This window comes from Petaurus breviceps, unplaced genomic scaffold, assembly GCF_028583685.1.
Source record: "Petaurus breviceps papuanus isolate PSGF00001 unplaced genomic scaffold, PetGlider_PUasm1.0 37, whole genome shotgun sequence".
NCBI classification, from domain to species: domain Eukaryota; kingdom Metazoa; phylum Chordata; class Mammalia; order Diprotodontia; family Petauridae; genus Petaurus; species Petaurus breviceps.
In genome coordinates, this window is record NW_027186296.1 from 39,856,496 (window position 1) to 39,883,494 (window position 26,999).

At 40.7% G+C, this 26,999-nt stretch overlaps 2 protein-coding genes across 6 annotated transcripts in view; both read right to left on the minus strand.

The window, feature by feature from the left end:
* ZNF609 (zinc finger protein 609) overlaps positions 1 to 19,310 on the minus strand; it is a 264,162-nt gene extending 244,852 nt beyond the window's left edge. Inside the window, exons 1-2 of one of the 2 annotated variants that reach the window (XM_069098323.1) lie at positions 19,185 to 19,261; positions 17,426 to 17,578 (exon numbers count right to left, since the gene is read on the minus strand). The gene's annotated coding sequence lies outside the window, so the exon portion shown is untranslated. Of the gene's footprint in view, positions 1 to 17,425; positions 17,579 to 19,184 lie in introns of both variants that reach the window. The other variant, XM_069098322.1, reaches the window with a different exon arrangement.
* A 5,546-nt stretch (positions 19,311 to 24,856) lies between these two features.
* TRIP4 (thyroid hormone receptor interactor 4) overlaps positions 24,857 to 26,999 on the minus strand; it is a 374,079-nt gene continuing 371,936 nt past the window's right edge. For all 4 annotated transcript variants that reach the window (XM_069098326.1, XM_069098328.1, XM_069098327.1 and 1 more), the window contains one exon: positions 24,857 to 25,162. In XM_069098326.1, coding sequence (XP_068954427.1) covers positions 25,095 to 25,162 — 68 coding nt within the window. In that variant the 3' untranslated portion in view covers positions 24,857 to 25,094. The remainder of the gene's footprint in view (positions 25,163 to 26,999) is intronic.

A 26,999-nucleotide genomic window follows, 5' to 3' on the forward strand; every position in this document is an offset into this window, starting at 1 on the left:
TAGGGGGATAAAATTTAGAACTCAAAATCTTATGAAAGTGAATGTTGAAAACTAAAAATAAATTAATTTTTTTTTATTTAAAATCAATGTAATTTAAAAAACAAACACATCCCTGTGTGAAACTAAGGTTTCCTCATCTAGAAAGTGAGGGGTCAGACATGACAACCTCTAAAGATACTCCAAGTTCTAAATTTATGATTCTATGATTTCATTATTTTGCTTAGTAAGGGAGTGAAAATCAGCAGCCTATGATCCTCACAGCTCCTCAGAAGCTTGCAATCAAGCCTATCATGGAAAGTTCCAGTTCTTCAGCCTGACATTCAAAGACTTTCAGGAATCCGGAACTACCTTGTCTTCCCACCATTCTCATACTATTCTCCCTGTACTCTACACTACAGTCAAACTAGGTGACCTGCCTTTTACATCTATGTTCCACATTTTCCCCTTACCCTTCCTTACCTATGTTTTCAATGTAAATCCTCTTTACTTCAATTTCTAAGAAATAAAAATGATACCTACTCCTTCAGGAAGTACACTGAAGAAGTCTTTAATTTGTCATCAAAAGACCTAGGTTCAAATCCTAGCTTTGTCACTTACTATGTAACCTTGGCGCCTCAAGTTTCCTCATCTGTAAAATAAGTTTGGACTAGGTGATTTTTGAAGTCCCTTCTGAAGGCTTTTAAAACTATGATCCTGGCATACTGTATATCACTTGGTAATGATCTCTCCCCACTAGGTCTGGTTCCACCCACACTCTCCAGTCTTACAAAGCACCCTTTGCTCGACTGTAAATTCCACAAGGACAGGAACCATGTCTTATCTAAATTTTGCATTGCACTTAGTACCTTGCACAAAATGTTATAAACAATAGACAATTAAATATTTGCTAAATTGAACTGAATCCTTCAATCTGTCGCATGCCAAATTTGCTGGGAGAATTATTTGTTATTACTCTAAAGTTATAAGTTCTACCATTTCAATAATTTCACCTTAAAGTTGAATCAAAACCCATGGGGAAATCTTATTTTGTCACAATGATTCATCTACATTTTCTTTGTCAATTAAGACTAGAACAGAGGTTATTAGCAATTAAAGCAACAGTTTAATTCAACAAGCATTTATTAAATGCCTACTATGTGCCAGGCACTGTGCTAAACTGGGAATACAAAGAACAACAAAAACAGTCCCTGCTCAACTCAAGGGATGCACAATTTAATGTGGAAGACAACATGCAAACAAATACATACAAACTAGATATAGGTAGGATAAACTGGAGACCATCTCAGACGAAAGGCACTAGCACTAAAGGGGAAGACAGGAAAAGGCTTCTAGAACAAGGTGGGATTTGAATTGAGACTTGAAGAAATCCAAACAGATAAGACGAAAGAAAGTTTAAAGCATGTGAGACAGTCAGCAGAAATGCACAGACAGGAAAAAAGTTTTTTCGGAGGAATAGCAGGAAGGACAGTGTCCATGGAAGTGAGTAAAGTGTAAAGAAGTTGATAAAGTAGGGTAGGGTCAGGTAATAAAGGACTTTAAGAAGCAAACAGCAGTAGATAGCCTGATAGACTTAGGAGTCAAGAATCCCTATGTTTAAAAACGTCTTACATACTTACAAGCTTTTTGATTTAACCTCTCTGATTCTCAGTTTAATATGTAAAATGCATGTAAGAAAATGTCTGTATCCACTTACATAGGTAGGTACTACATATTTCACAGGGTAAATTTTTATTTATGTATAAATGTCAGCTATTATTAATTGCAGTCCATGGAAGGCAGAAATGGAAATTAGAAAGAATTATAAAATATAAAATGATGAGAAGGGAAGATTAAGTTGTTGTTCATTCATTTTCAGTCGTGTACAATTCTTCATGACCCCATTTTAAAGTAAGACCCAAAAACTAAATGCAGTGATATAACCAAGGGATTATTTTCCTTGCTTTTCCAGTGAACTGCTATAACCCAGAAACTTTGATCACTACCAGCTAAGAACAAATCAGGCCAAAATAACATTTCCCTTTTTTTGACAATGCTACTGGGATGACAGCTTAAGGGGATATGCTACAGGTATAGCACACCAAGATGATTTTGCAAGGTATCTGATGAAGTTTCTCATTACAACCTTTTGGACAAGATAAAGAAATGTGAGTTGGATGATAGCATATTTGGGCAAAGTCACAGTTGGTTGAAGCATATTTCCAAAGTAAGTGGATAAATTCTTTCAGTGTCACCAACAGATAAGTCTATGATATCTGTGTCTCTGCACTGGACCTCCTGTTCAAAATCTGTTACAGGGAATTAGATGAAAGCATATATCCTTGATATGTGCACCTCAAATTTTTCCTGGTCCAAATCATTTCTATAGGTTGTGCCACATTTTACAGGTTTTCCTAACTGGGAAACCATTCCATTTTCTGAAGGGTGCCTTTTTCCTCTCCATAAACTGTTAATATGTCAATCAGCAAGGTCTGATAGGATATGGTCCCCACCACCACCACTGGAGCATCTATCCTTGACTCACATAGTAATATAATAACATAATATCATTAGGTTTTTTTGTGGAGAAATACTTTGACTACACCAATTTTCTTCACATTTGTTCATAATTCACCTTGTTCTAAAGCTGTGATGGATGTTTTTGAAGTTTCCCTAAGAAGAGTGATCTTAATTTTTTATGTTTTCAATCACTACTTTTTCAGTCATAGTTCACTCATAGATACATTTTCCCTATTTGAGCTGGCATATTTTAATATTTTTTCCAATTACATATAAAAATTTTAATATTTCTTTTTTTTTTTTAATTTTGAGTTCCAAATTCTCTCCCTTTCTCTCTGCCCTCTCTCCTTATCAAGAAGGCAAACAATTTGATATAGGTTATACATGAGCAGCATAGACACTTATTCAACTACTGGGACAAAATCTAGATCATTCTTTGTGAATTCCAAAATCATCTGGCCTAGGAAGTAATTGTCAAAACCAAAACACCTACCCTCAATTTCCTAACAAAATATACCACCACCCTATATGTGTCCTATATTATTCCTATCCAGACTGATCTTCTGCAGCTTTCCCCAATCTTATTTAACACTTTCAGTATGCAGGCTTATTCAAAGTGATTGGTTTTTTCATGTTTTGTTAAAGCATGTTTCTATCCACAGAGATTGAACAGTACTTCCTCTGTCCAGGACAATGCAGAGGTTAAGGAGCAAAATAATTGCTAATAATTTCAACTACAGAAACATTTTTTAAATAAATCAAACACTTAATATTTGAGTAAAGGCATTGGCTAGATCTTAAACCTAAGTGGCTAAAATTCAAACGACTACAAATGGAAACAGAAACAAATTTTAACATATAGCAAAGAATATCTGCCCATCACTCAGCTAAATGTGGCTGCTGGTCAAAAGCACTGTCCCCAGCTGCTGCTGGCAGCTAAAAGTGGACAATGCTTATGACCAGGAGCCACATTCTAAAACATTTTTCAAATATTTATTATGTACCTTCTATGAAGGCATTATGCTAGGTACTACTGAGAAAACAAAAATTAACAGGACATAATCCTTGCCATTAAGAATCTTATGGTCTCATATATACAAAAAATATTTCTAGCAAATCTTTTTGTGGTGGCAAAGAATTGGAAATCAAGGGGATGCCCATCAATTGGGGAGGGGCTAAACAAGTTGTGGTATATGAATGTAATGGAATACTATTGTGCTATAAGAAATGAGGAGCAGGGGCGGCCAGGTGGCTCAGCGAATAAGAGCACCGGCTCCTGTGTCAGGATGACCTGGGATCGAATCTGAGCTCAGATACTTAGCACCACACCCAGAAATAACTGGCCGTGTAACCTTGAGCAAGTTACTTAACCCCAATAGCTAAAAAAAAAAAATGGGGAGCAGATGGACTTCATAATAACATGGAGAGATTTATATAAACCGATGCTGAGTGAGGAGAGCAGAACCAGGAGAACTTTGTACACAATTACCACCTCATCATATCTGTGATGGCTAACTCTGATAGACTGGACTCCTCTCAGCAATGCAAGGTTATAAGACAACTCCAAGAGACTCATGATGGAGAGGGCTGTCCACATCCAGAGAAAGAACTACAGAGTCTAAATGCATATTGAAGCAAACTACTTGCTCTCTCTCTTTTTTGTTTTGTTCCTTCTTTCTCATTTTTCACTCCACTGGTTATAATTATTCTTTGCAACTTGACTAATGTTTAATGTGAATGTATTTGTAGAACCTCTATCAGATTGCATGCCACCATGGGGGGGGGGGGGGGGGGGAGGCAGAAAATTTGGAACTCAAGGGATTATGGAACTGAGTATTGCAAACTAAAGTAAATAAATTAAAAAGAATCTTATGGTATAGTAAGACTATGACATACACATATAATTAATACAAACCACAATCTAAATAACTACGAATGATTTTTTAAAATGCAGTATGTTGAATATGCTCAAATAAATATAATGAAATGTAATGAATATAAAGCACCTCAAAAACCTGAGGCTTCATGAAGGAGCTAAAACACCAATTCCAAGAACAAAAGGGTGGGGATGGTGAAGACTAGAGACATGGCTTCAGCAAAGGCACAAAAAGTATAGTGTTAGTTAAGATCAAGGAACAATAAACTGTCTAGTTTGTCTGGAACATATGGGATTCAGCCTGATATAAAAGACAGAAACAGACATGGAACCAGGAGACCCAGGTTTATATGGCACCTTCAAAGTTTATCAGCTGTGTCCTTGAGCAAATCATTTAACATTTCTCAGCCTCAGTTACCCAATCTGTAAAACAAGTATAATACTACCTGAATTTAACTACCTCAAAGGATTGAGAGGAACATACTTTGTAAACTTTAAAGCACTTTACAAATGTGAGCTATCATTATTATTTCTGAAAGAAAACACATCCAGAAAGGTAGGCTGAAATCAGTTTGTAGAGGGCCTCAAATGTCTGGCTAATTTTAGACTTTACTCATTAGGCAATAGTGAGCCACAAAGTCTTTTAGCAATGGAATCCATCCAGAAGATTGTACTAGTGTGTAGTATATACTAGAGCAGAAAGACACTGGAGGGCAAGCAGTTAGAAAGTTGCTACATTAATCCAGGCAAGAGGTAATGAGGGCCTGAACGAGGGTGGTAGCAATTGAAAAGATGACAGGTTTCAGAGACAGCATAAAACAGTAACCACAAGTGATCAGGTATGCAAAATGAGAATGAAAGAAAAGACAAAGGTGACTCTGAACTTTCAAGATAGCAGAGTGAAGAACAAGGGTGCCATTAAGTCACATAAAAAGGGGTATAACAAAAAAGTTTTGGGGAAAAAAGAATACAAATTCACCACTGAACATTCTGAGCTAAAAATTCTGGTGGGACATCCAGTAGGAGAAATATAGTAGGCATTTGGAAATAAGTATGGAGCTCAGAGGAGAGGCAAGGGCAATAAATAAAAATTTGGGAGTCATCTACGTTAGAGGTTATAAATGAAGCTGGTCACCAAGAAAATAATTTTATGTATTCTAAATAAATATACATGTTATCTGAAAGAGGTCTAGTGAGTGAGGTCAACTGTAATATTGAAGAGCAACTTCTATAGACAGATGGGAAAGGAAAGACAAATTAATAAAATGTTAATAAATTAACTGATTGTGAGGAATTGGATACAGTGAGAATAAACTTTTTCTGTAGAAGGCTGGCCGTAAAAAAGACAAGAGATGGGACAAAAGACTGAAGCTGGGGAAGAATTAATGGAAGTTTTTTGTTTCTTTTAGTGCAGGTAGGTGAGAGATATTCAATCCAACTCAATCAGCTTTCAAGTGCCAATTAGGTGAAATGCACTGTGCAAAGACAAAACAAAACACAATCTCTATGTTCATGGAACTAAAATTGTATTAGATATGGTATTTAAGAAGAGACTCCTTTGCTTGGAAAGCTCTCAGAAAGTGGGTTTGGGGTTAACTCTTCTGTGCCACGAATAAGCATAACTAAGACTTAAAAAGCCTTTACTTCCCCTACCATGCCCTCAAGATATCTTTCTCTATCTCTAGCCTCCATTCCACAGCCAATTTTTTTCTAACTATACTCCCTGTCTCCATGTCCTTTGCTCTCCATTTCTCAATCTCTTGTATTCTGGTTTCTGATCTCACAACTAAACTAAAGATTATACTCTCCAAGGTTAGCAATAACCTCTTTACTGACAAATGGGATAGCCTCTTCTCAGTCTTCAACCTTCCTGACTTTTTCAAAGAATTTAACACTGCCAACCACCTTCCATGCCTGGATACTCCTCCTTGGGTTTTTGTGACATTGCTCTCTCCAGACCCTCCTAAATGCACAGCTATCTCTTAGCCTCCTTCAACGAATAACACTCTCTGTTCTTTTTCTTTTGTGTCCCCAGGGTCTTCCTTCTTTTTGTATCTCCATACTTTCTTACTTTTTGACCTCTTCAACTCCCAAGGATTTAACATCTCTAGGTAAATGACTCCTAGATCCTTTTCTTGAGCTCAAGTCCCAAAATCATTAACTGCTTAGAAGACATTCTGAATTAGACAGGCATCTCAAACTCACTGTATTCATAACAAACTCAATTTTCTTCTGAGACCCTCCTCTCTTCATTTCTGTTAAGGTCACCACTACCCTTTCAGATACTCTATTTGAATCCTTGGAATCACCCTCAAGTCTTCACTCTCCTTAATTTCCCTCCTGGTCAATCAGTTGCTAAATTTTATTGTTTCTACCTCTCTCTCATTCACCTCCTTATGTCCACTCACAACCACCACTTTGCTCTTCTCACGAGGACTATTTATTATAGCCTCCTAACTGGTTCCCCTGCCTCAAATCCCTTCCTCTCCAGACTGAAGCTTCTTGTTTGAGAAGCTCTAGCAGTTCCTCCGGACTTTAGGATAAATACAAACTCCTCTTTTGAATTTTTAAGTCCAGGCTTTATTATGCAATACTCTTCAGCTTCCAGTCAGACTGGCCCACTAGATGTTCTGATAGTGTGGTAGGGCAATAAAAGTTACTGAGTTAGAAGACAATGAGCTCAAATCCCAACTCTAAAACTAGCTAACCTAGGTGAACTTGGAAGAGTCATTTAAATTCTATTTCCACATATATTTCCTCCACAGCTATAGGAGCAGATCTAGGGAACTCCCACTGCTGCTGACCTATCTCCTTCTTTCTCTCACACACACCTAAGTATCTTTGCAAAGCACTGCTCACAAGTGAAAAATAAAGCTATTCCTAAGAGATAAGTGGGGAATGGCTCATTAGAGCCTTAAGTTAAGCCTCCAGGAAAGGACCACCTCCCCTAGGGGGGTAAATATGGGGATCTATGTACTTCAGTACTCTGCACCACATGCTATTTTTCTGGGATGAGCCTGAACTTAACCTCTTTCTCCCAGCCCCTACGCTTAATGGGAAAGAGCCCTCTTTTCCCTTTGGGTTTAGCCCAGATACTTCTCACCTTAAAGAAACACAGTTCTCCCCTTTAGAATTGTGTGTGTGTTTCAGCAGGGAAGCTCAAGGAGTCGGGTTCACTGGTTTCAAGGGCCAGGGCATTGTAAAGATGGTAACAAGGCCCTACAGTAATGGTAGCTTGAAAAACAGGGATAGATAGAAGGGTTTACAAAGAAAATTTCTGATAGTAAAGGTCTGCTAAAGCACCCACAGGTCTACCACACACAACTGGGTCAGACCTACATGTTGGATTTATTGTTAGATTACCTGAATTGCATTTATGATTCTGCCACTATTTACTTACTATGATGTCAGACACTGTTAGGTCTCCCAAACTGTCCTTCCCTGAAAAGCCAAAAGAAATGAATCTAAGTGAAAAGCTCTACCTCAAATACCACCTTGTCATGATAGTATTATAAGTCATTCTGAATTTTTTTTTAAAAATGAATACCTATCATGTGTATGGCACTTGGGGTAGCATAATAAGCAGTGCAGTGAAAAAGAGTATTAGATTTGGAATAAAAGAATCTGAGCTCAAATTCTGGTTCTGCCACTTATAGGGTCACACACTGAGCTAGAAGGCAACTTAGTATGTGAATTCTTAACCTTTTTTTCAGTGTCATGGACCTCCCCCATGGCAGTCTAGTGAAAGCTATGAATCCCTTCCCACTATGATGATTTTAAATGAATAAATTACATAAGACTGCAAAGAAAATAAGTTATACTGAAATAGTTATTAAAAAATGTAAAAATCATGTTCATAGCCCCCAGATTTAAGAAACCCTGATATAGTCAAATGCCCTCATTTTAACACTGAGGTGCAGAAACCTGAAGTGACTTACCCAAAGGCACTTGGGAGGAACTGACAGAGCCAGGATCCAAACCCACTACTCTCCCCACTAAGCCACACTGCCTCACACCAGACATTAGCCAAGTGCCCTTGGACAAGCTCTGTAACTCCTTGAGATCAGTCTTCTCATGTGTCAAATGAAGGTGCTGGACTCAGTTGACCGAAAGTGTCTTCTAGCTCTAATCTACATCTAAGGATCAATAGGACAAAGTATGGTCCAGGCAATGACACCTTAGAGTTCTCCCCCAACCTGGAACAGGCCTTACCAAAAACAAACCAAAATTCTGTGGCTTCAATGACTTTTTCCTCCTTCCAAAGCAGGTGGATGAAAAGAATTCACTCACAAAAGAGCAGCAGTTCACAATTTAGTTTGAATTGGCTCCTCAGGCACCTTCTCTAACCCTACAGATTTCACTGGATCACAGAATCAAAGCTGGAAGAGATCTTAAATATATACATATATGTGTGTGTGTGTGTATACACACACATATATATATATTTACAACAATGCTTGAAGGAACAATAACTGTTAGCTTTAAAGCTGAAAATCTAACATCAGAATTTACCTGTCTCAAATAGATATATTAAGAATATATGAATTCAAAAGTAATGTATACCAAAATGTAAAAGAAAGATAAAGTGAAATAGGAAACTACTCTTTAAAAAGCACATCCACCTAACACGCTAGGTTTTCTTTTCATCGGTATATATGATAGACAGCTATCAAAGCTATCAAAAGCTATCAAAGACAAACTACTAACAAGACTTCGTTTGTATGGAAGGCAGATGGTCTCCTTAAGAAGATCTGACTAGAAACACTCAAGTTGATATTAACTAAAATTCAGTCTACAAGTTCTAACACTACCCCTAGCCACTGCAAATAGCAGAGACTGCGGCTGGCTGGCAGAGGTCGGCAGAGTCCCCAGACTTCACCCAACCAAACAAAAAGATGGATACTGGTTGCTACTCCTCATGCATATTAACTAGAGTACTTAGCTCCAGGGCAGTTGTACAGTCTAGCCTAGGTCCCGGTTCTCCGCTAGCTTGGGGATGAAGGGAAAGAAATAAGATTAATCAAGAACCTGAAGGGTTGAGGAAGGGATGGACAGAGCAGCAACAAGCAGGGAATTTAAAGGAGCAACTGCAGCATGCAAGTTAAACGGAGAGAAAGTTCTCCATTAGGCATAAAAGACTTCAGACATCATCTTTACACTGCTGAATTAGATACTAGGCCTTCTAAAACCACAGCTATGTGTTGGAAGGAAGCCAAAGCACCAGAAACAAACCTGAAAGTTCACTTTTTGAGCTGGTGAGCTAGGCACACCCCTTGAATTTATATTTAAACAGCGCCATGAAAAAGCCTTTCTACCCTAAGGAATTAGTCCAAAAGAGAGAGAAGAGCAGGAGCTGACTCCATCATAGAGACAGGCCTCTTCCTTTAGGCCTTTGAGAAGAAAAACTCAGAGAGACCCAACTCATACAATACCCATAAGCAACTAAGGCCTAGGCAGTATTAGGGAAAAGTCCTGCTCAGCTGCAAGTTGGGTTACAGAGCCTCAGGGTTAGCCTCTGGTGCCTCCCAGACATGACTGACTGCAATTTTCAACCTGATTAACTTCCAGGAATGCCAGCCAGAGAAGCAGACAGAAGAAGGGAACACACACCAAAAGCTATTTCCTCCCATGCTGCTGAACTCTTCAGTATTAACCTGAGACTACCTCTTTATCTCAATAAGGCTGAATAGAGAAAGTACTGAATGCCAGGATCTTTCAGGGAAGTTCCTTGTGACACAGAGAGGAACTTCTAATCTCAAGGAGGGAATGGATCACAGATGAGTATCAACCCACAGAAGCATTCAACATTACCTATATCACTTCTAAGTAACTTATTATGAACTTTTTTTTTAAAGGTCTCAAACAAAATGCTGATACCAACAGCCTGGTCCTTATTCCCTCCCCAGCCTATGAACAGCCCACACCCTATCACCAATAAACAACACTAGTTTCAACTCTATAAAAAGGTCCATTCCCTAAACCTGAAAATCTCCCAAAGTCCCCCCATCCTGCCTGACTTTCAGCTTATTACATCTAGTACAAAAAATGTATTAAACTAAAGTTAAATAACATAAGAAATCTGCACAAAGAGTCCTCCTCCTTCTCAGAAAACCAAATACCTACTATTGAAAATTAGGGTAAAACTGAGATCATTTTGCCTTCTCGGGATACCACTTTTCTTTCTCCCAATTTTCTTTCAGGTACCACTCTTAGACCTATATGCTGAAAGGACCAATTGTAAAACCAAGCCAAATAGTGACAATGAACTAACTGCACATCAGTTTCTAGAGTTTGTAGCCAAGGTTCAAGGATATATAGATACACACTTAAAACACCCATGAATGAAACTTCCTTCGAGCCAGACCTGCAGCACTCCTACCAAGAAAAGCATATTGATATCTGCCAAAGGTCTTCTTCACACTTCTGCAAACACAGAGACATAACATTCGGACATGACTTTTAACATGGAGGTACAGCCTGAGGAACTACAGGTCCCAGCATGCAATATGGCTAAACCACCTGGATCAAAAAGAAGAGTTAAGGTGTGGCCTCAAGTCCCCAGGGCTGCTGTAACCAGCCCGGACCACTTTCCAATTCCCTATCTCCGACTTGCCACATGAGATTTTCCACCAATCTTTCCAAATTACTCAAATTCCTGATTCAAATCTTTCTAAAAGCCTATGACAAATCAGATCCTTTCTAAAAGAAGCCTTTTCCTTAAGTCTGAATTTGCTTTTTGTTCTGTTTTTCCTTTCCTAATCTAGTCCTAACTAATCTAGCAGATAACAGCAAAGCCCAATACATAAGGTAGCAAAACAAAGCAAGAATATCTCTTTTTTGTGGGTCCATTATAATCAGTAATTATACACACACAAACACAACATATTTCAGTGACAGATGATGAATGTTTTAAGTGAATATTCCAATACAAGGAACATTACTACCACAGTACTGAGGCAAATCAAATACAAGATCCTGGTACAAATGGGAAGAAAAATTCATTCTTTAAACAGCCAATAAATAGCTATTATCAGAAGTCCCAAATCCCAGTATTAATTTGGCATCTCCAACAAAAATCCTGACCTAGGGAATTACCATCCTGGTTATGAAACTTGCTGGGAACTCTCCCAGAATTCATGTGAACCTGCAAATTCTTGCAGTTACCCAACACAATTCCCATCTTCACTGAGTTCTTCAAGAGGGAATTTCACTAAAAGGATATGGCATCAAACATTATTTTTAACATTAAAAGGCCAGAAACATTTACCAGTTAAAATACTTTGGATATATTAAAACTGTCCAAAAGCATCAATTTAAAGCAGGCGTTTCCACTAACAGAAAATGGAGGGCTGCCCACCCCACCCCCAAGGAATCCCCCCAACTCAAAGAATCCAAATCAAAGTGATTCAAAGACCTTGGGTCTAAACACCAAAGCTAAGCAACCAAACCTGCACAGAGCATGGGGCAAATTCTCCCATCAAACTAAAATCTTTTCTCGCTCACAATAACTCATCTATACAGGACTTCTAATATTATCACTGTTCTCACAACAACCCCGTGAGATACAGGTCACTGAGTATTGTCTTTTTTCTCCCATTCTGACTTGTGATCTCAGCAATGCAGTGGACTCCTACTGTAGAACTCCCTCCACCAGAAAAGACCAGCAACTCCTCCAAGGTCTACAAAAAGTTATTTAAGGACTAAGAAGTTAAAGGACTTGCCCACAGTTATGTCTGAGGCAGGAGCTGAACCCAGTTCTTTTTGATTCCAAGGCCAGCTCTCTAGAGTCAAACTATACACCTACCTCTTGTGAGATAGTAGTATTAAGTTTTATTATCCCCATTTTACAGAAGAGGAAACTGAATCTCAGCGAGTTAATGATGCAACCCCTATTAAATATCGGCACAAAGATTTGAATACCCCAGGTGTTACTAATTTCAGCACCCCTTCTATTTCATCATGATGCAATGTGAGCTTTGGTTACCTTTCCTAGGTCAGTGGGGGTTTAAGCTAGGCCAAGAAGAGTCAGAGAAAAACATCTCTATGAATATACTCACTAAATCATTGCATATATAATTCATCTAGAAGGTAGAGACCAATACACAGGCAATTCCAAACAGTGGTGCCTGTAGCAAAAGTAGAGCCTAAAGCAGGTGTTCCCTCCAACAGGTCTAGCAGTGTACAGTATAAAGACAATTCATTCTTATTTATTTTATCTTCAACCCTTTCACCCCAATATCTGCTCCCCACAAATGCCTAATTACTCGTTCAAGCTTTAAATGACAGAAATCTTAAGGCCAGAAGAGACTTAAGAGCTCTAGTCCAACCACCACATGGATAAAGGGAACTGAGGCCTAGGTAGCTAGTTAGTAGGAGGATGGTGACTGGAACCTAGATCTTCCAAATCCTTATCTAGTGTTCTTTCTACCATACTGCTAGATCCAAAGGGTCAGAGCAATATAAAGAAATGTCAAGAGGATCTTCCTAAAAAGGATTTCCCCTGCCCAGTCAGATGGTATCTTATACAAACAATAACTGAACCATGAAAAAAAAAATTGACCCACAGAGAGATGAACAAAGGGCAGGGATAGGAAAGGCCCCTGACCAATTGGAAAAAAAGCAATATTTGCTCCACAAAGATTTCCTAAAAACTTCCTACACTTTCCAATTCTTTTTATTACCTACCACATGCTGCACTCTGCTCAGCCCAAGAGGATAAACATGAATGTCTTATGGAGAACACATCATCGGCAAGAGGAATCCACAAAGAAAACTTTCAAAGATCAAGGCAGACAAAAGTAGAAAGAAGACTGTTTGGAACATTCAATTTAGAATGTCAAGTAAAACTCAAGAGTAAAGCCTGCCAAAACTAGTGGGCAGGGAAGCCAATGGTAAGAAAGCAATGTCAGAAAATACCTGATGGCAGACTATTTTAACAAACCTAATAGAAACAAGAGAAAAGCTCCTAAGCTTATCCCTGGATGGACTAAATATGACCTAATAGGTATTTGTCATCTCTAGTTTCTAGGACTCTGATATATGTATAAACAGCAAGAGAAGCATGAAAAATCAGCCCTGTCGGATCTGGAGGTCTGCCTTGACAAGATAGAAAGCTCATTCATACATCTGACTGTGCTCATGAGACTGCAGTTCAACTCCTGCTGTTGAGAGGAGGGGGAAGATAGAAAAGGGTGAGAGGGAAGGAGGTGGAGGATCTGGGCTGTGACTATAATAGCTACAGTAATTAGTGTTTCCAAGCTGCTAGTAGAGTCCTCAGAGCAAAGAACTAAGGATGGGAGGATGGGGGAAGGGAGAAAAGCATGAGGAAGCAAACTACCAAGAATTATAGAAAGGATATGGTGGCTCTAGGCAATGGCTTCGTATCAATGAGAAGAAAAACAAAACGGGAGTTGCTTTATCTAGGGAATACAAGGAGCTTAGTCTCTCCCAGCAGTGAGTGCCATACACTGGTTCCCACCAGGCTCCCATTTAGAATAATCCAGCAGAGCCTGGGCAGACAGCACAGTACCAAAGCCCCAGGCTGCCCTGTCAATGACCCCAGTAGCAACCCATGGGGCCTGGCCCCAGAGAAAGGGGGGAGGGGGGTGTCAGAGTTGGCCCGCTGATCTGTCTTTCTCTCAAGACCTCCCTCTCTCTCTCATTTGGGCTGACAAACAGACTAGGGCCTTGACTCTATAATCAGCATGTGTAGAGGGGTCGGGAAGAGGTATTTTGGAAATCCAATAGAGGGCCAGATGTTTCCACCCAATTAAGCCTTTCTGTGTTTCCTCCATCAACAAACAAGCTACAGTTATACTGAGTTTCTTCTCTAGGAGGGTATAACAAAAGGCTAAACAAACGCCAAGCACAACTTGCTATAGCAACTTTATCAATATGCTCTTTGGCATTGACAATGCACACCTGGAAAGCTTAAAATACCTTATTAATTTTTATTAAGAAAAGTGATGATACATAAGAAAAATCTGGTGACTTGTGCTGACTGTTCAAATAGTGAGGGGAAAACTTCCCAAAAAGGATTAGGAAATAAAAGTTCTTTTTAAAGTAAATATTTAATAAAGACATCTCTTTCAGATCATTCAGCCCTCCAATGATTGTTTGACTTTACCAAGCAGTCCCAAGCAAAGGGCAAAGGGCAAAGTGTTACAAAGGTGTTATTCAGAAAGACTGAAAACAAAACAGTACAAAAAGCCTCAAGAGCTGCCACCATTATGAGGGTCATATGTTTAGAGCTGGAAAAATTAGCCCCTGTGCAACAGGAAAAACTTTTTGGTTGCCTAATATCCAACTAGTGAATTAAATTCCTTTCACAATGTGGAAAGCACAGGTTTCTCTCCTTCCCATTTCCCTTTTGTAAACAAATACTGGAAACCCTAAATTACCAACATTTCCTTCACATTCATGATGCTCAGAAACACAACTGAGCCTTCTAGGACACCTCTTGAGCTTTGTCACTCAGCAACCTACTGGAAACCCAGTGGCCTGAGAATCTCCTTTTTCTTTTACTACATCATCATTCTATTCACACACCAGCAAAATGCACTGAGAAATGGGAAGGAAAACACAATTTCATACATATGGACTAAGCCTGAAACACAGGAGATCAAGCATTTTCTTGCCACCCTGGCATATGATTCTTTTACCCACCTGCTCAATAATCCCTTCTTGGCCGCACAGCTGCTGCCAATTCCACGTGCCCAGCGAGGCAGGTGCTTCGGTGAATTACCTGTTCCCTGGTGAAGATAGTGCTTCATGGCCCCCTTAGTGAGCCTAACACCTGCAAATCATGTACTATGCAACTCATAACTTCTTCCTTTTCCATTCTAACCCAACTTTTTTCCTGGAAACTGTAATGAGTATATTCATAGTTCACTTGGTATTTTTGTAGAGAACTGACAGTCTCATTTTTAAGAGCCAAGTGGAAGAAAACTGGTTGGAAAGCCACAAACAACATGTCACCTAACATAAGGTGGCAGTGTTCCTAGAGTGGGCTCTGCCTGGCAATATCCTTATGCATGATCAGTTGCCTACAAAGGAGGCAACAAATGGCTAGCTCTCACTGGAGAAAAAACAGCAACATAAAGCAACAGAATGCTGTTAGGCAAGGGAGCAGAGGTGAATACACAGCAAATAGGGACTCTGGGAAGTTCTGTAGGGCACCCACACTTTCTAGCTTGTATGGCTGAACTCAAGCAGCAGTGCCAGCCAATCATCTAAATTAGATATAGCACCTCTGCCTGACACAGCAATTAGCCAACCCATCAGTAAGCCATCTTCTATTCCACCCCCAGATTCCATCCAGATGCTGCAAATACATGCTGCCTACTGCAGAAAGCCCACTCTATAACCAGGGTGATCAATACACTACACTAGAAGTAGCACACTGGAACCACAAACATAGGTCTCATATGTACCTATTTACCCATACAAAACAAATGCTAACCTCTACAGCTAATTCAGATGGATAAACTTTCTCCTAAAACGAAAAAGGTAACATTTCCCAAACTGCCCCCTGAAACAGAAACATACTACAGAGATAAAACTTAAACATTTATATATTCTATATAATAAAGAGTCCAACTCTGAAATAATGAAAACTAGTAAGAAAATACTAAGTAATTTGAGGTTTCTTCTCCCATTGGCATCTGACAGGATTCAAAACACCTTCCAGAAATAACTGGATAAGTTCTGGCATCAGGAAATTCAGAAAGACCTAGATTCAAATTATGCCTCTGATTCTATTAATCATGTGACACTCATCTGCAAAATCAAGGGGTCATATTAGACTACCTCTAAGGTCCCTTCTGGATCCCAGTTTATGATACTATGAAATCCAAATTAAGTTCTATATCAACTTGTCAACTTAAGTCAGTATCCAACATTGAGGCAGTGGAAAAGAGTCAGAGGATCTCAATCCAAACCACTGTTCTGCCATTTACTAGTTATGTGAACTTGGACTAAGTCAAATTAATATCTCTGGGCTTCAACTTTCTCATCCCTTCAAATGAGGGTGGTGGAGTAGATAACCTGTACAGTCTCTTCTAGTTCTACATTTATGATCCTATTACCCATTTGAAAAGTCATGTTGTTTTGGCCTACAGAAAGGAGACAACAAGGAATCATGGAGAGAACCACTATATTCGATCTCTTAACAACTACAATTTAGAGCAGAGGTATCAAACACAGATTAAAATATAATTGGGAAATATTTCACAAAATAAACAAAAATACAGTCAAACATAGACAACATTCCATTTTAAAGCCAAGTCAACACATGGCCTGCAGTGATTGCTACAGAGTGGCTCCTTTTCTATTCGAATTTAACACCACTACTCAACATAATTGTCCATTTGCAAGAGGTTCATTTTCTTTTCTGCAGTTTCTAGGGATCAGAACTCTTCTCAATGTTTTTCCAATCTTTCAGCAGAAGGATCTTCTATCAAAAAGAATCTTCTGGGGAGCTAATATGTTTTTTGAGTCAAGAGGAATATAAATGTCATTTTGGCCAGTGGTGACTATAGGATCACTGATGTAAAGCTGAAAAGGACCTCAAAGGACATCTGGTACCTTCTTTAACAGATCTGTTCCTACAGAGGAGGAAACTGAGCCCAGGGATGTTGAGTTACTCATCCAAAGTCACAAAATTTCTATCTGGAGTAGAATTTGAACCCAGTCCCTCTGACTCAAAATGCTCTTTCTTCCACACCATGCTATCCTTCTGGGATATTTACAGGCTATTTATAGTCCACCTTGAAAGTTATTTCTCATCTTTGATCCCCCCCATCTATTAATGCAAACCAAATTTCAAATGTTTTGTTCCATGTTCACACTCTACAAAGTCTTCATTGATAAAAAAAAAAAAAAAAGTGGTCTTTATTTTGCACAGCCAGCACTTACTTTAGTACTCCTAAAGGTTTCTGATTTCCATCAGCAAGGACTGCTTCAAACAACATAGATTACAACCTATCATTGCTTAAGATAGTCTTCCTGAGTTACTGAGGGGTGGGAGGGAAGGAAATTCACCTAGTGGCCTACCTTCTGGGAATGTGCTTATCTAAAGTTGCTCTTTGGAACAGGACCTGTGGGCGTCCACTTGTACTCAAAGTCTTTGCAAATTTGTGAGACTGGCTTCTAAGCTTTCTCTCTCAGCCGGCACAGTCTTCAAGAAGCAGGCTGCTTTCCAATTGTCTGTGACAGCAGAACCCAAAGTCACCTCCATGAAATGAAGCAGCATCAAAGCAGGAATTTAGGGGAAGCAATTAAAGTGGCCACTCCCTTAGTGAAAGTTTCATACCTACAAAACATACCCATGTAGGAGAAGCCAGTGGCTTTTTTAAAAATTACTATCCGATACTTGGTCTCATTTGTATCTTAACCCTGTACAGGTCTTCAGTAACATATCAACAGAAAATACAAAAGTTATAGACCACATTTCAGTCAAGTCAGAAGAGCTGGAATCTATGTTTGGAAGGAAAGGGAACATGCTTTTTGGGAGCCAAATCCCTCTAGAAGGCTCCCAGACACTACTCCTCCACCTTGGGGCATGCTAGCTGACAAGGCAAGCACAACACTGGCACCCCCTATTCTTCAGAAAAATGTGTGCCAAAGAGCTCTGCATTGTTCCTCACTCAAAAAGAAGAGCCTCTCTGTCTGGCTTCCTCCAATGGCTGAGTCCCAGTCTAGTAAAGGAAGAAAATGGCACGGAGGAGCCTGGGAGATGGAGCATATCCAAAGCTCTCAGACAAGACTTGAACCTGTGACCTTCACTGTGTACACAATAGGCGGGTGAGAGGGACCGGTTTATCTCCGAAGCAGCAGTTCTCAGCCCTAGGGTTGCACTCCTGATAAAATGACACGACTATTGTGTGTGGCAGCATAGCAGTCATCCCCTCACAACTGCCCAAACCAAAGCTCCCTCCCTCAAGACAAAGCAGCACAGGGGTGAAATTAACTCAAGGCTACAGAGCAGGGCCTAATACAAGGAAGACAGGCCTGCGGGGGCTTAGGGACTCTCTGCTCAACCCTAGAAGCTCTGGGCACATGGCTGAGAACAGCCAAGCTCTTTCCCCCATCTTGGCAGTTCTCATTTGGTTAGGAAGCTGCCTCTTACAGAATTTAATCATCTGTGATTTGTTCAGAGATATTCCCCCTGAAGGGCTCTGATCTCTCCGCCCTGTGTGAGCCTAATTCCTAGAAGCTGAAATGACTGTTTGCTGCTGCCTGTTTCACAAACACACATTAATTGGTCAGATGTGTCTCCTCCTCCTCCTCCTCCTCAGCCCCAGAGGGAGGAAGGAGAATCTGAGCAAAGCACAGAAATGATCCAACCATAATTACACATAAAGGAAGAGAAGGGTATCATGGGTCTACCAAGCAGGACGGGGTCACAAACCCTTACCAGGGGACAAGGAGAGCTGTTAAGGGCCAGGCCCAGGGCAAGGGCTCCCTCAGCCTGGGGAATCCCTCCATTTTGAAGAAAAGGACAGAAGTAGATGGGACCTGAGAGCTGAAGAGGCACACACCCACAACCTGATGCCCACTCCCTGCCACCCCGCTCCCCCCCTTCGCACCCGCACGCAGACCGTTCACCAAAACCACTCTCCCCACCCCATGCAACCTATCATCACCTTGGGTCCCAGCTCTAAGCGGGGCTCCCGGCCAACTCCCCCCGACCCCGAGTGCCCACCACCCGCTCCAATCCCCGATCCCCCCCCACCCGTGGCCGCTCTCTCCGGGCCCCGGCGGCGCGCCCGCCCCCTCCCCCCACCAGCTCCACACAAAGCTCCGGACTCACCGCGCGGCCGGTCCCGGGAGCCGCCACCTCCGCCCACCCGGGGCCCCCGGCCGTGGAGCCGCCGCCGCCGCCGCTATGGGCCCCAGGCCGCCATCCGTGCCCGAAGCCCCTCCCCCCACCCCACCCCGGCTCCGGCTCTCCTCCTCTTCCCGGTTCCGCTCGCCCCGCCCGGCCTGGCCGGTGCCGCTGTGTCCGGGGGCCCGCGGGTCCCTCCTGCCGCCGCCGCCGCCGTCGTCGCCGCCGCGATCCGGGACCCGGGACAACCAGGGCCGCTCAGAACACCCGGACACTGGACTACAGGGCCCGCGGATCCGGATTCGTGGCCGGCGCGGAGAAACCCGGAGGAAAGAGATCCTGAGTACGGAGCGGGAGAATGCGGGGGGGCGGGGAGGGGGGGGGGGGGGGGGGGAGGGAAACCCGGAACCCGGATGGAAGAGGCAAATCCTGGTCCCGGAACGCGCGGCCACGAGGAGCCCGGATTGGAGAGCAGATTTCCTACGCTAGGAATGCAGGAAAACCCGGAGAACAGAGTAGAGGTAGAGCGAGGAGTTCGAGGAAACCTGAAGTGAGGAACTCATAAAAGCAAATTGTCTGGTCTTGGAAGGGAAGTCTAAGATTAGGCCTAAGGACGATGTGACCTGGACCTAGTGCAGTCTCCCAAAAAACAAGGACGCTTTTTTCTTCCAGTTGTGGGCTCCTGATGGTGTTAGCGCTTACAGCGCCTAGTACTGGGTAGGTTTATTGATTGATGGGCAACCACCCCGGAGGAGGAAAGAAGCCTTGGAAGGGACAAAGCCAGAGACCCAAAATAAAGGTACCCTTCACAGGGTGTCTTGGAAAAACTGTCAGACTTAGAGCCTGGACTGAGGCAAAGGACCTTACTCAAACAGAGCCTTAATTTCCTCATCTTTAAAATGGGAATAATAAAACCTGCTGCTGGCTACTTCCCTGCCGGAATTTCCATTCTTTCTCCCTATCCCAAACGTGACCAAACCCTGAAGCGTCTCTTTCCTCGCTGCAACTCAAAAATAACCCAAATTCTATCTCACTATTCTCTAGTCTTTTATTCTGCGGCTAAAACTGTTGTAATCTTGTCCTTTCCTAACCCTCCTATTTCTGGACCTCTTCATGACCTTCACCAAGGCTCCCTCCCCATTTTCCATATCAAATGGAAATTTATCTTTATCTTGGAGGCTCCCTACTCTTTACTATTTAACTAGGGCCTGTATCTCTTCTTGGATTCTAGCCTATTTTCCTCCTCTCTCCTGCCTCTGTGACCTCCCTTTCTTCCTTTATCTCTAGGTACTGTTCAATAGTCTCTCATACTCAGGATAACACATGACTTGGAAATACAGCCCAGAACCTGGAATGCCCCCAAAACTAGAACTGAGTTGAGAATTTTCATGTCTCCCCTTTGGTTGTTCTTGTACTAGGGTGGAACAAACTTTATACCTGATACTAGCTACAGAGGGATGTGGTGCTATAATGTGCAGTCTGAATCAGTTATATAAGCACCAAACTTAGAAGAAGAATATTAGTTGATATTTATGTAGCACTTTGAGGTGCAGAAAAAGCCTTTCTTTACACGGTCACATTTAAGCTTAACCTGTAAGGTAGGTACTACTATACAAATAAGGGATTTAGGTCAGAGAAGTTAAATGACTTGCTGAGGTTCACATTTTGAAGTTACACATTTGAACACAGCTTCTTGAACCAAAGTCAGCATTTTATCCACTATTCCACCCTGAGAAAGGGAGAAAGGATTGAAGAGAGTGTCTATGGGACAAAACTGGTATCCAACCTTGGCCCAAATGGATTGGAGGCCTAACCCTTGGCATAAAAAAAAAATCATAACCTCATATGATCAGATTTGGAATGGGAAAGGATTTTAGAGGTTGTCTAATCCAACCCTCCCCCATTTTTACAGGTCTTCCTATCTGAATAACTGGCAAAAGTTATTTTTCTTTGACTAAATTGTTCTTTGGTCTGAAAATAGGCACTGACATCTACCATTTGCAGAAAGCAAAACTGATCTCTGGGACTGACAATAATACTGGGTTTATGTGAGATTAGGTGCTATATTAAATAGTAAGCAATATACCTGTCCTAGAGAAGTGTTTTTCAATAATTCCAAAATTAAATGGAATCTGACCCTATAGAGGACAAAGTTAAAAAGACTTAAGCTTAACTGAGGAGGGAAAGAAAATAATGATCCCTACAGCAAAAACTTCTAGCCTAAATAAGTGTGAATTGCTATAAGGTAAAACCATCCCCAATTTTAAGGTGCTTAGGTGTCCTATGTTACTTAAAGCATTTCTAGGTTTTAATTTGCTGCACCCTCTAACTCCTTTATTCCCCTCCCCCACATCCCTCAGACACCTTTTGTTCCTTTTCTTTTAGTTCCATTCCCTTTCTTCCCTTTGTAATCCTCTGCTCTTGTTTAAAGAGTTCTATTTGCTTAATAAACCAGTCTTTTTACTTTCCATTTTCCAGGGGCATTTCCTGCCAGGTCCCATCTATTCCCCCCTGGATTTCTCCTCTCTTCTTTGGCCACATCGCTCAGGCTGGCTCCACCCCTTCTTGTTAAACTGACACACCCTTGTTTCCCCCATCCCTTCCCTCATTTTCCTCAAAATCTGACCAACCACCTCTTCTATGCCTTTGCTTTCTATCTAGGTTGGGAAAGTGACAGGATTTCATACACACTAAAGTTTTGCTCTTTGAGTAATGGGGAGTGCAAACACGTAGATATACACTTACCCACATGACATCCTTTGTGAAGGTGGATGGCCCTAGTACCATGCTATCTACAGCAGTCTAGCCTCTTGAGGCTAAAAAGCTCTCCTACATGCTGGTAGCTTTAACTTTTGGAACCTGAGTGTCATATGTGTCTTCCGACCCCTTCCCCCCAGCATTTTCAGAGACTCAGAAGCAGCAAATGTGCACTTGCCATTGGAATCTCAGGGAATATAAAAATCCTTTGGGGTCTCTTTTCTCCCTCAATTCTAAGATGCTGAAGTTTAACAGGATCTCCAGTATGATAGATGCTTTCTTTTTGTTGGCCATTCTCTGGATGAGCAGAACAGCCCCAACCTACTTGATGTATTTCTGGCTCAGAGGTTCTGGTAAGGCATATTTTAAAGTCTTAAATATAATATTTGTAAACAGAGATTAATAAAGGAAGAGGTTAAAGGTAAAGGGATTTTTGAGTATAATTCATTTGTAATGGCCTAAAAAAAAAAAATCAACCTTGGGACTCAAATTTTTACACCTGCTTTCCTGTTGACTTCTTTAAGTTTCCAGCTGTTTCTGAGTTAAAAGACTGTGGGAGAAATCTACATCCATCTCTTCAAATTGGTTTCCTTAGAAGCAAATTTCTTTCCCCCTTCAGAATAGCTAACTCAAAGCCAAACTCTCTTGGGGCCTTAGGGTTAGCCTCCATTATCATGCATAACCAACTTTGGAGCATGCAAATAATTGTGGCTTAGGAACTGGAAGGAGGAGGGGAAGGAATAAACAAAATGAAATTAAATTTTAAAGAAGAAAACTAGACTGTCCCTCCAGGTGCTAAAAGATTATTAAAATTGACCCAGTTATAGTCGAAAGGGGGCGCAATCACTTTGACTGTAACTGAAAACCAGTTCAGAAATGTCAAAATTCCCCCAGTCCAAACTGTCCCAGAGTCACCAGGTTAAGGTGAAATGTTACAAAGTGTCGAAAGACCAGTCCTAGGTGAGTCTGGCACACAGGTGGCAAAGAATCTGCCATGTTTTAAATCACGTTCTTTTGTCACGCAGGAACATCTCTCCAACAAGTTTCTCCTTTACTTCTTTCTCCTTTCTACCTTCCAACCTACCCCCCACCCCAAATCCCAAATGAAATAAAACTCTTAATTATTGTATCTAAAGGTTAGTTTTCCATGTCTTTCTCCCTGCAACTACCCCACCTAGCACAGTTTCTTATTTAGCGTGTGGAAGGGCTTTATAACCAGACTTCTTAGCCGTTCCTGATTACTTTTCTTGAGGGCTGCATGGGCATTCCAAGTGGAGACATCAAGCCAGTCCTTTCTGTACTCAAAATAAAAAGGCAGGAAAACCTCACATTCCCTTATGCATTTGTTTTAAGAAAAAAACTAGACAAAATCCGGCATAATACAGGATGCCACTGTCTGATAGACTTGCTAATAGCACTGTTGTCCTCGTGAGGCCAACAAGTAATTTTTTTAGAGGTGCTATCCTTCCTATTTTCCCAGGCAGGTTAAACAGCAAGAGAGCAAGCACTATTCCACATTCCCATCGTGAGCTAATATGTGGTAGGTTTTGCCTGGGAATCAGTAATACTCAGGCCATGTAGTACTGGTGCCTAGAGCTATGCAGCAAGCAGGGTTCACAGTTGAGTGAACATCAATGCATAATGAGTGTAGGCATTTCAATGCAAATAAACTCTGAATATGAAGGATTAAAGAAAGGGGAAATTAATCTTATTCATAACATAGAGTACTTTTTCCCTTTTTTTTTTTTTAAGTTATGCACACAACTCCTGGAGGGAATCCAACTTCCCCAGTGATGCCATAGCTTTATAAAAAGCAGAACATACATATTTTAAGGCTGTAAGTTTCCTCAAGAAGCCAGGAACTAAGATTCTAACAGCTCCCTAGAACTGCTTCAGAGACAAAATGTTTCCCTAAGTTGGGCCAGATCAACTAATAATAATATTTCAGTTGTACCCCTTGCTTTTTCAAAGCATATAACTTTCCAGAGAGGAAGGGAATAAGCATTTATAAATTACCTACCAAGTGCCAGACTTTTTACAGGCTTTTTCACTTGGTCCTCACAACCTGTGGGGTAGATGCTGATATCAGCCTCATTTTACAAATGAGGAAGTTGAGGCAAACAGAAGTTAAAGGACTTGTCCAGAGTCACACCACTAATAAGTGTCTGAGGCCAAATTTGAACTCAGGTCTTCCTGATATCTGAGCCCAGTGGATAACCCTATCCACTAAGCTACCTAGCAGCCAGAGTGTGATCTGAGGATTTAGTTTCAGTGTTTTGGGGACATCTGGATGCATTTGTTGAGGACTTATTTTTTCTTTGGTGGAAATAGAGTAAGGAAGGATGTCAGACTGTCAGGTCTATATAGCAGTCATGCAACAGCAATCAGTTCCATAGGGCTTTGGCAGGGAGAGAAAATAAGAGGGAGAAAGAAACATGGAGGGGTGGAGGGGGACAGAAGAGAGAAAGAGCCCATGAGTGCCAAAGTCAATTCAGGTCAACAACTAGCTGATTCACTTTTTAGATTGATCAGTTTAGAAAAAAAAAAAAGAACTGGAGGTAATGACTTGTTTTGATAAATTATCTTGTCCTATCCCAAGCTTGTTTTAGCCAGAGGCTCCCTCAAACATTTTGAGATTTGCCCTCTACCCCTTTAAATTACTTCTGTAAACTCAGGGCCACACAGGACCTGGCATATATAGGATGCATAATCAATACTTCTTGGTTGACTTAGGAAAAAAAGAATCTTCCCTGTCTAAGTAGACCTTTAAAATAATTGCTTTCCTGAGAAACAAAATCTCCCAAATGGAACACAGCTCAAAGCTAAGGACAAGGTTTCTCACTTATACCCTTTCCGTCCTTTTGGGGGGGAGGGGCGGGGGGAAGGAACTGTCAAAGACCTGGAATTTTAAAATTATTTTTATAAACAGTACACAAGGTTTAGCCTACTGTGTGAAGAAAGCATCTTCCCTCCACCCTCTCACCACACCCTCCTAAGAACTTAAGACAGTTTGTTAAGAGTTTATATTCTGAGAGAGTCAATGCTTAAGTCCAGCCTGGGGATTTTTACAGCCTCCACTTCAAAGGAAGCACACAACTCTGGATTCTCCACTAGCAAAGTGTGGGTTCCTTTTCTCAGTCAGACAGTGGCTTTCTGCTTCATTAACCCTTTCTTTGCTCCTTGATGGATCTTGGAATCCAGTTTCCCTGTAAAAGAGAATAAAGAAATCTCATTATTTTTAAACTATATTTGCAATGCAAATCCATTGTAGACCCACAGGTCTCCTAGTTACCCTGTTCCTGTCACATTCAATTATCTTGCTTCAGGAATCAGACACTTCCAAACTCTAGAATTCCATTATATAGAAATTGAAGGAGGTAGAAGTATTGTGTAGGGCATTAAAAAAAAAATCCTGTAGGTATTTGCCAAAGGAGATAAGATGTGAAGTCTCTCTCATTTCACAGCTACTAAAAAAGAACCTATCACTTTTTCTGATAGTGAGTGTCTGATGTGAGCACAACACACATATGTAATAAAGGAATGGCCCTTCACACGGTGGGATACCCAAAGCTGGACCTGCTAACTGGCTAGGCTCGATGCATGAATATCCCCCACAGTGAGAGGAGCAGTTCTTCTCACCCCTAGAACAGCCTCTGAGCTCAATAGGGGGAGTGACCTCAAACAGTAGAGCAGAAACCAAATGAATGCTCTACTGACAAAGGGCCCCTCTCACTGGCTAAGAAGGGCAGAGTTCACAGGCTCTGGGATTCTTCAAAGTTTAAAATTCAGAAAAAAAAAACCCACCTTCCTGTCTCAGGTAACCCTAACAAAAAATATGTCACTGATGTAGCTAGCCTCTAACCTCAATCTCCCCAATAAGCAACCTCCATGGGCAACAACTCTTAGGAAAAACCACAGGTTCTAACTCAGCATCAGAAAGTCTTAGGAGTCACCTTGTGACAACCATCTTAACAAGGTTCCTGTCTTTCTGTCCTGAAAATGGTGTTCAGCTTACTATCCCCTATACTAAGTCACATCCAGTTAAATGGTACTTCTTAACTTAATAAGCAGGGAGAGAGAAAAGCTCAATAGTATTTGAATAAAGGGGAAATCAAAAGAACCTTTTTCCTAGAGCATACAGGTGCATTAAAATCCCCAACACACATACTGTTACTGTTACACATCTACGTTCATCATCAAACAAAACAGCAGTGTGTGTTAGGTGCTGGAAAGTGCACTGGATTAAAATCATAAGAATTGCGGTCTATCTAGTCCTACTTCTACCACTTAGTTGTTTAACCTCATTTAAATTTTATACACCTCCAGTTTCATCATCTGTTAAGTAAGGATAATAATATAGGCTCCTAATACTTGGTACAGTTGTTGTGAAATGATAAATGTGAATGTGATTTTCAAAAGTATAAAATGCAATACAAATCTGAAATATGAAATTTCTATGCATAATAAACTTCCTTGTTTTAAGATGATTCCTCTAGAATCATTTATTTTTTCCCTCTATCTTTTCTAGGACAGAAGTAGGGATGGAGGAATTATTATATCCCAGGATATCCAGACAAAATAAAACAAAAACAAACAAAAAATCTAGAAATTTAGTGTGGAAGGGAAGTGACACCAGATATAAAATTTGTACTTTATTTACTCATTATATAAGCAAGTAAAAATAAGAAAATTATTATTTTAGTTAAGGATGTTGCTTTTCCATTTGAGGGTCTGTCAAAAATAAAGTTTTCCTCAATTTATAAATGGTAAAAAAGAAAAAAAGAGGTAGTATGATACAGTCTAAATCTGGAATTCAATGCAGAGATCTTGACCTCCAATACTCTGCTCTTACAACAAAAAACAACCAAAAAACTAGACCTCCTGAAGCCTGGGAATTTTGCATCTAAGATATTGTTTCAGATTTACTTCTAGTTAATCACATCAACCTGGTCACATCATTTAACTACTTTATATTGAGAATTCCACATCTCAAAAATTGATACAATTCCTTTTTAATAGGATCTCCCTAAAACTTAACTGCCT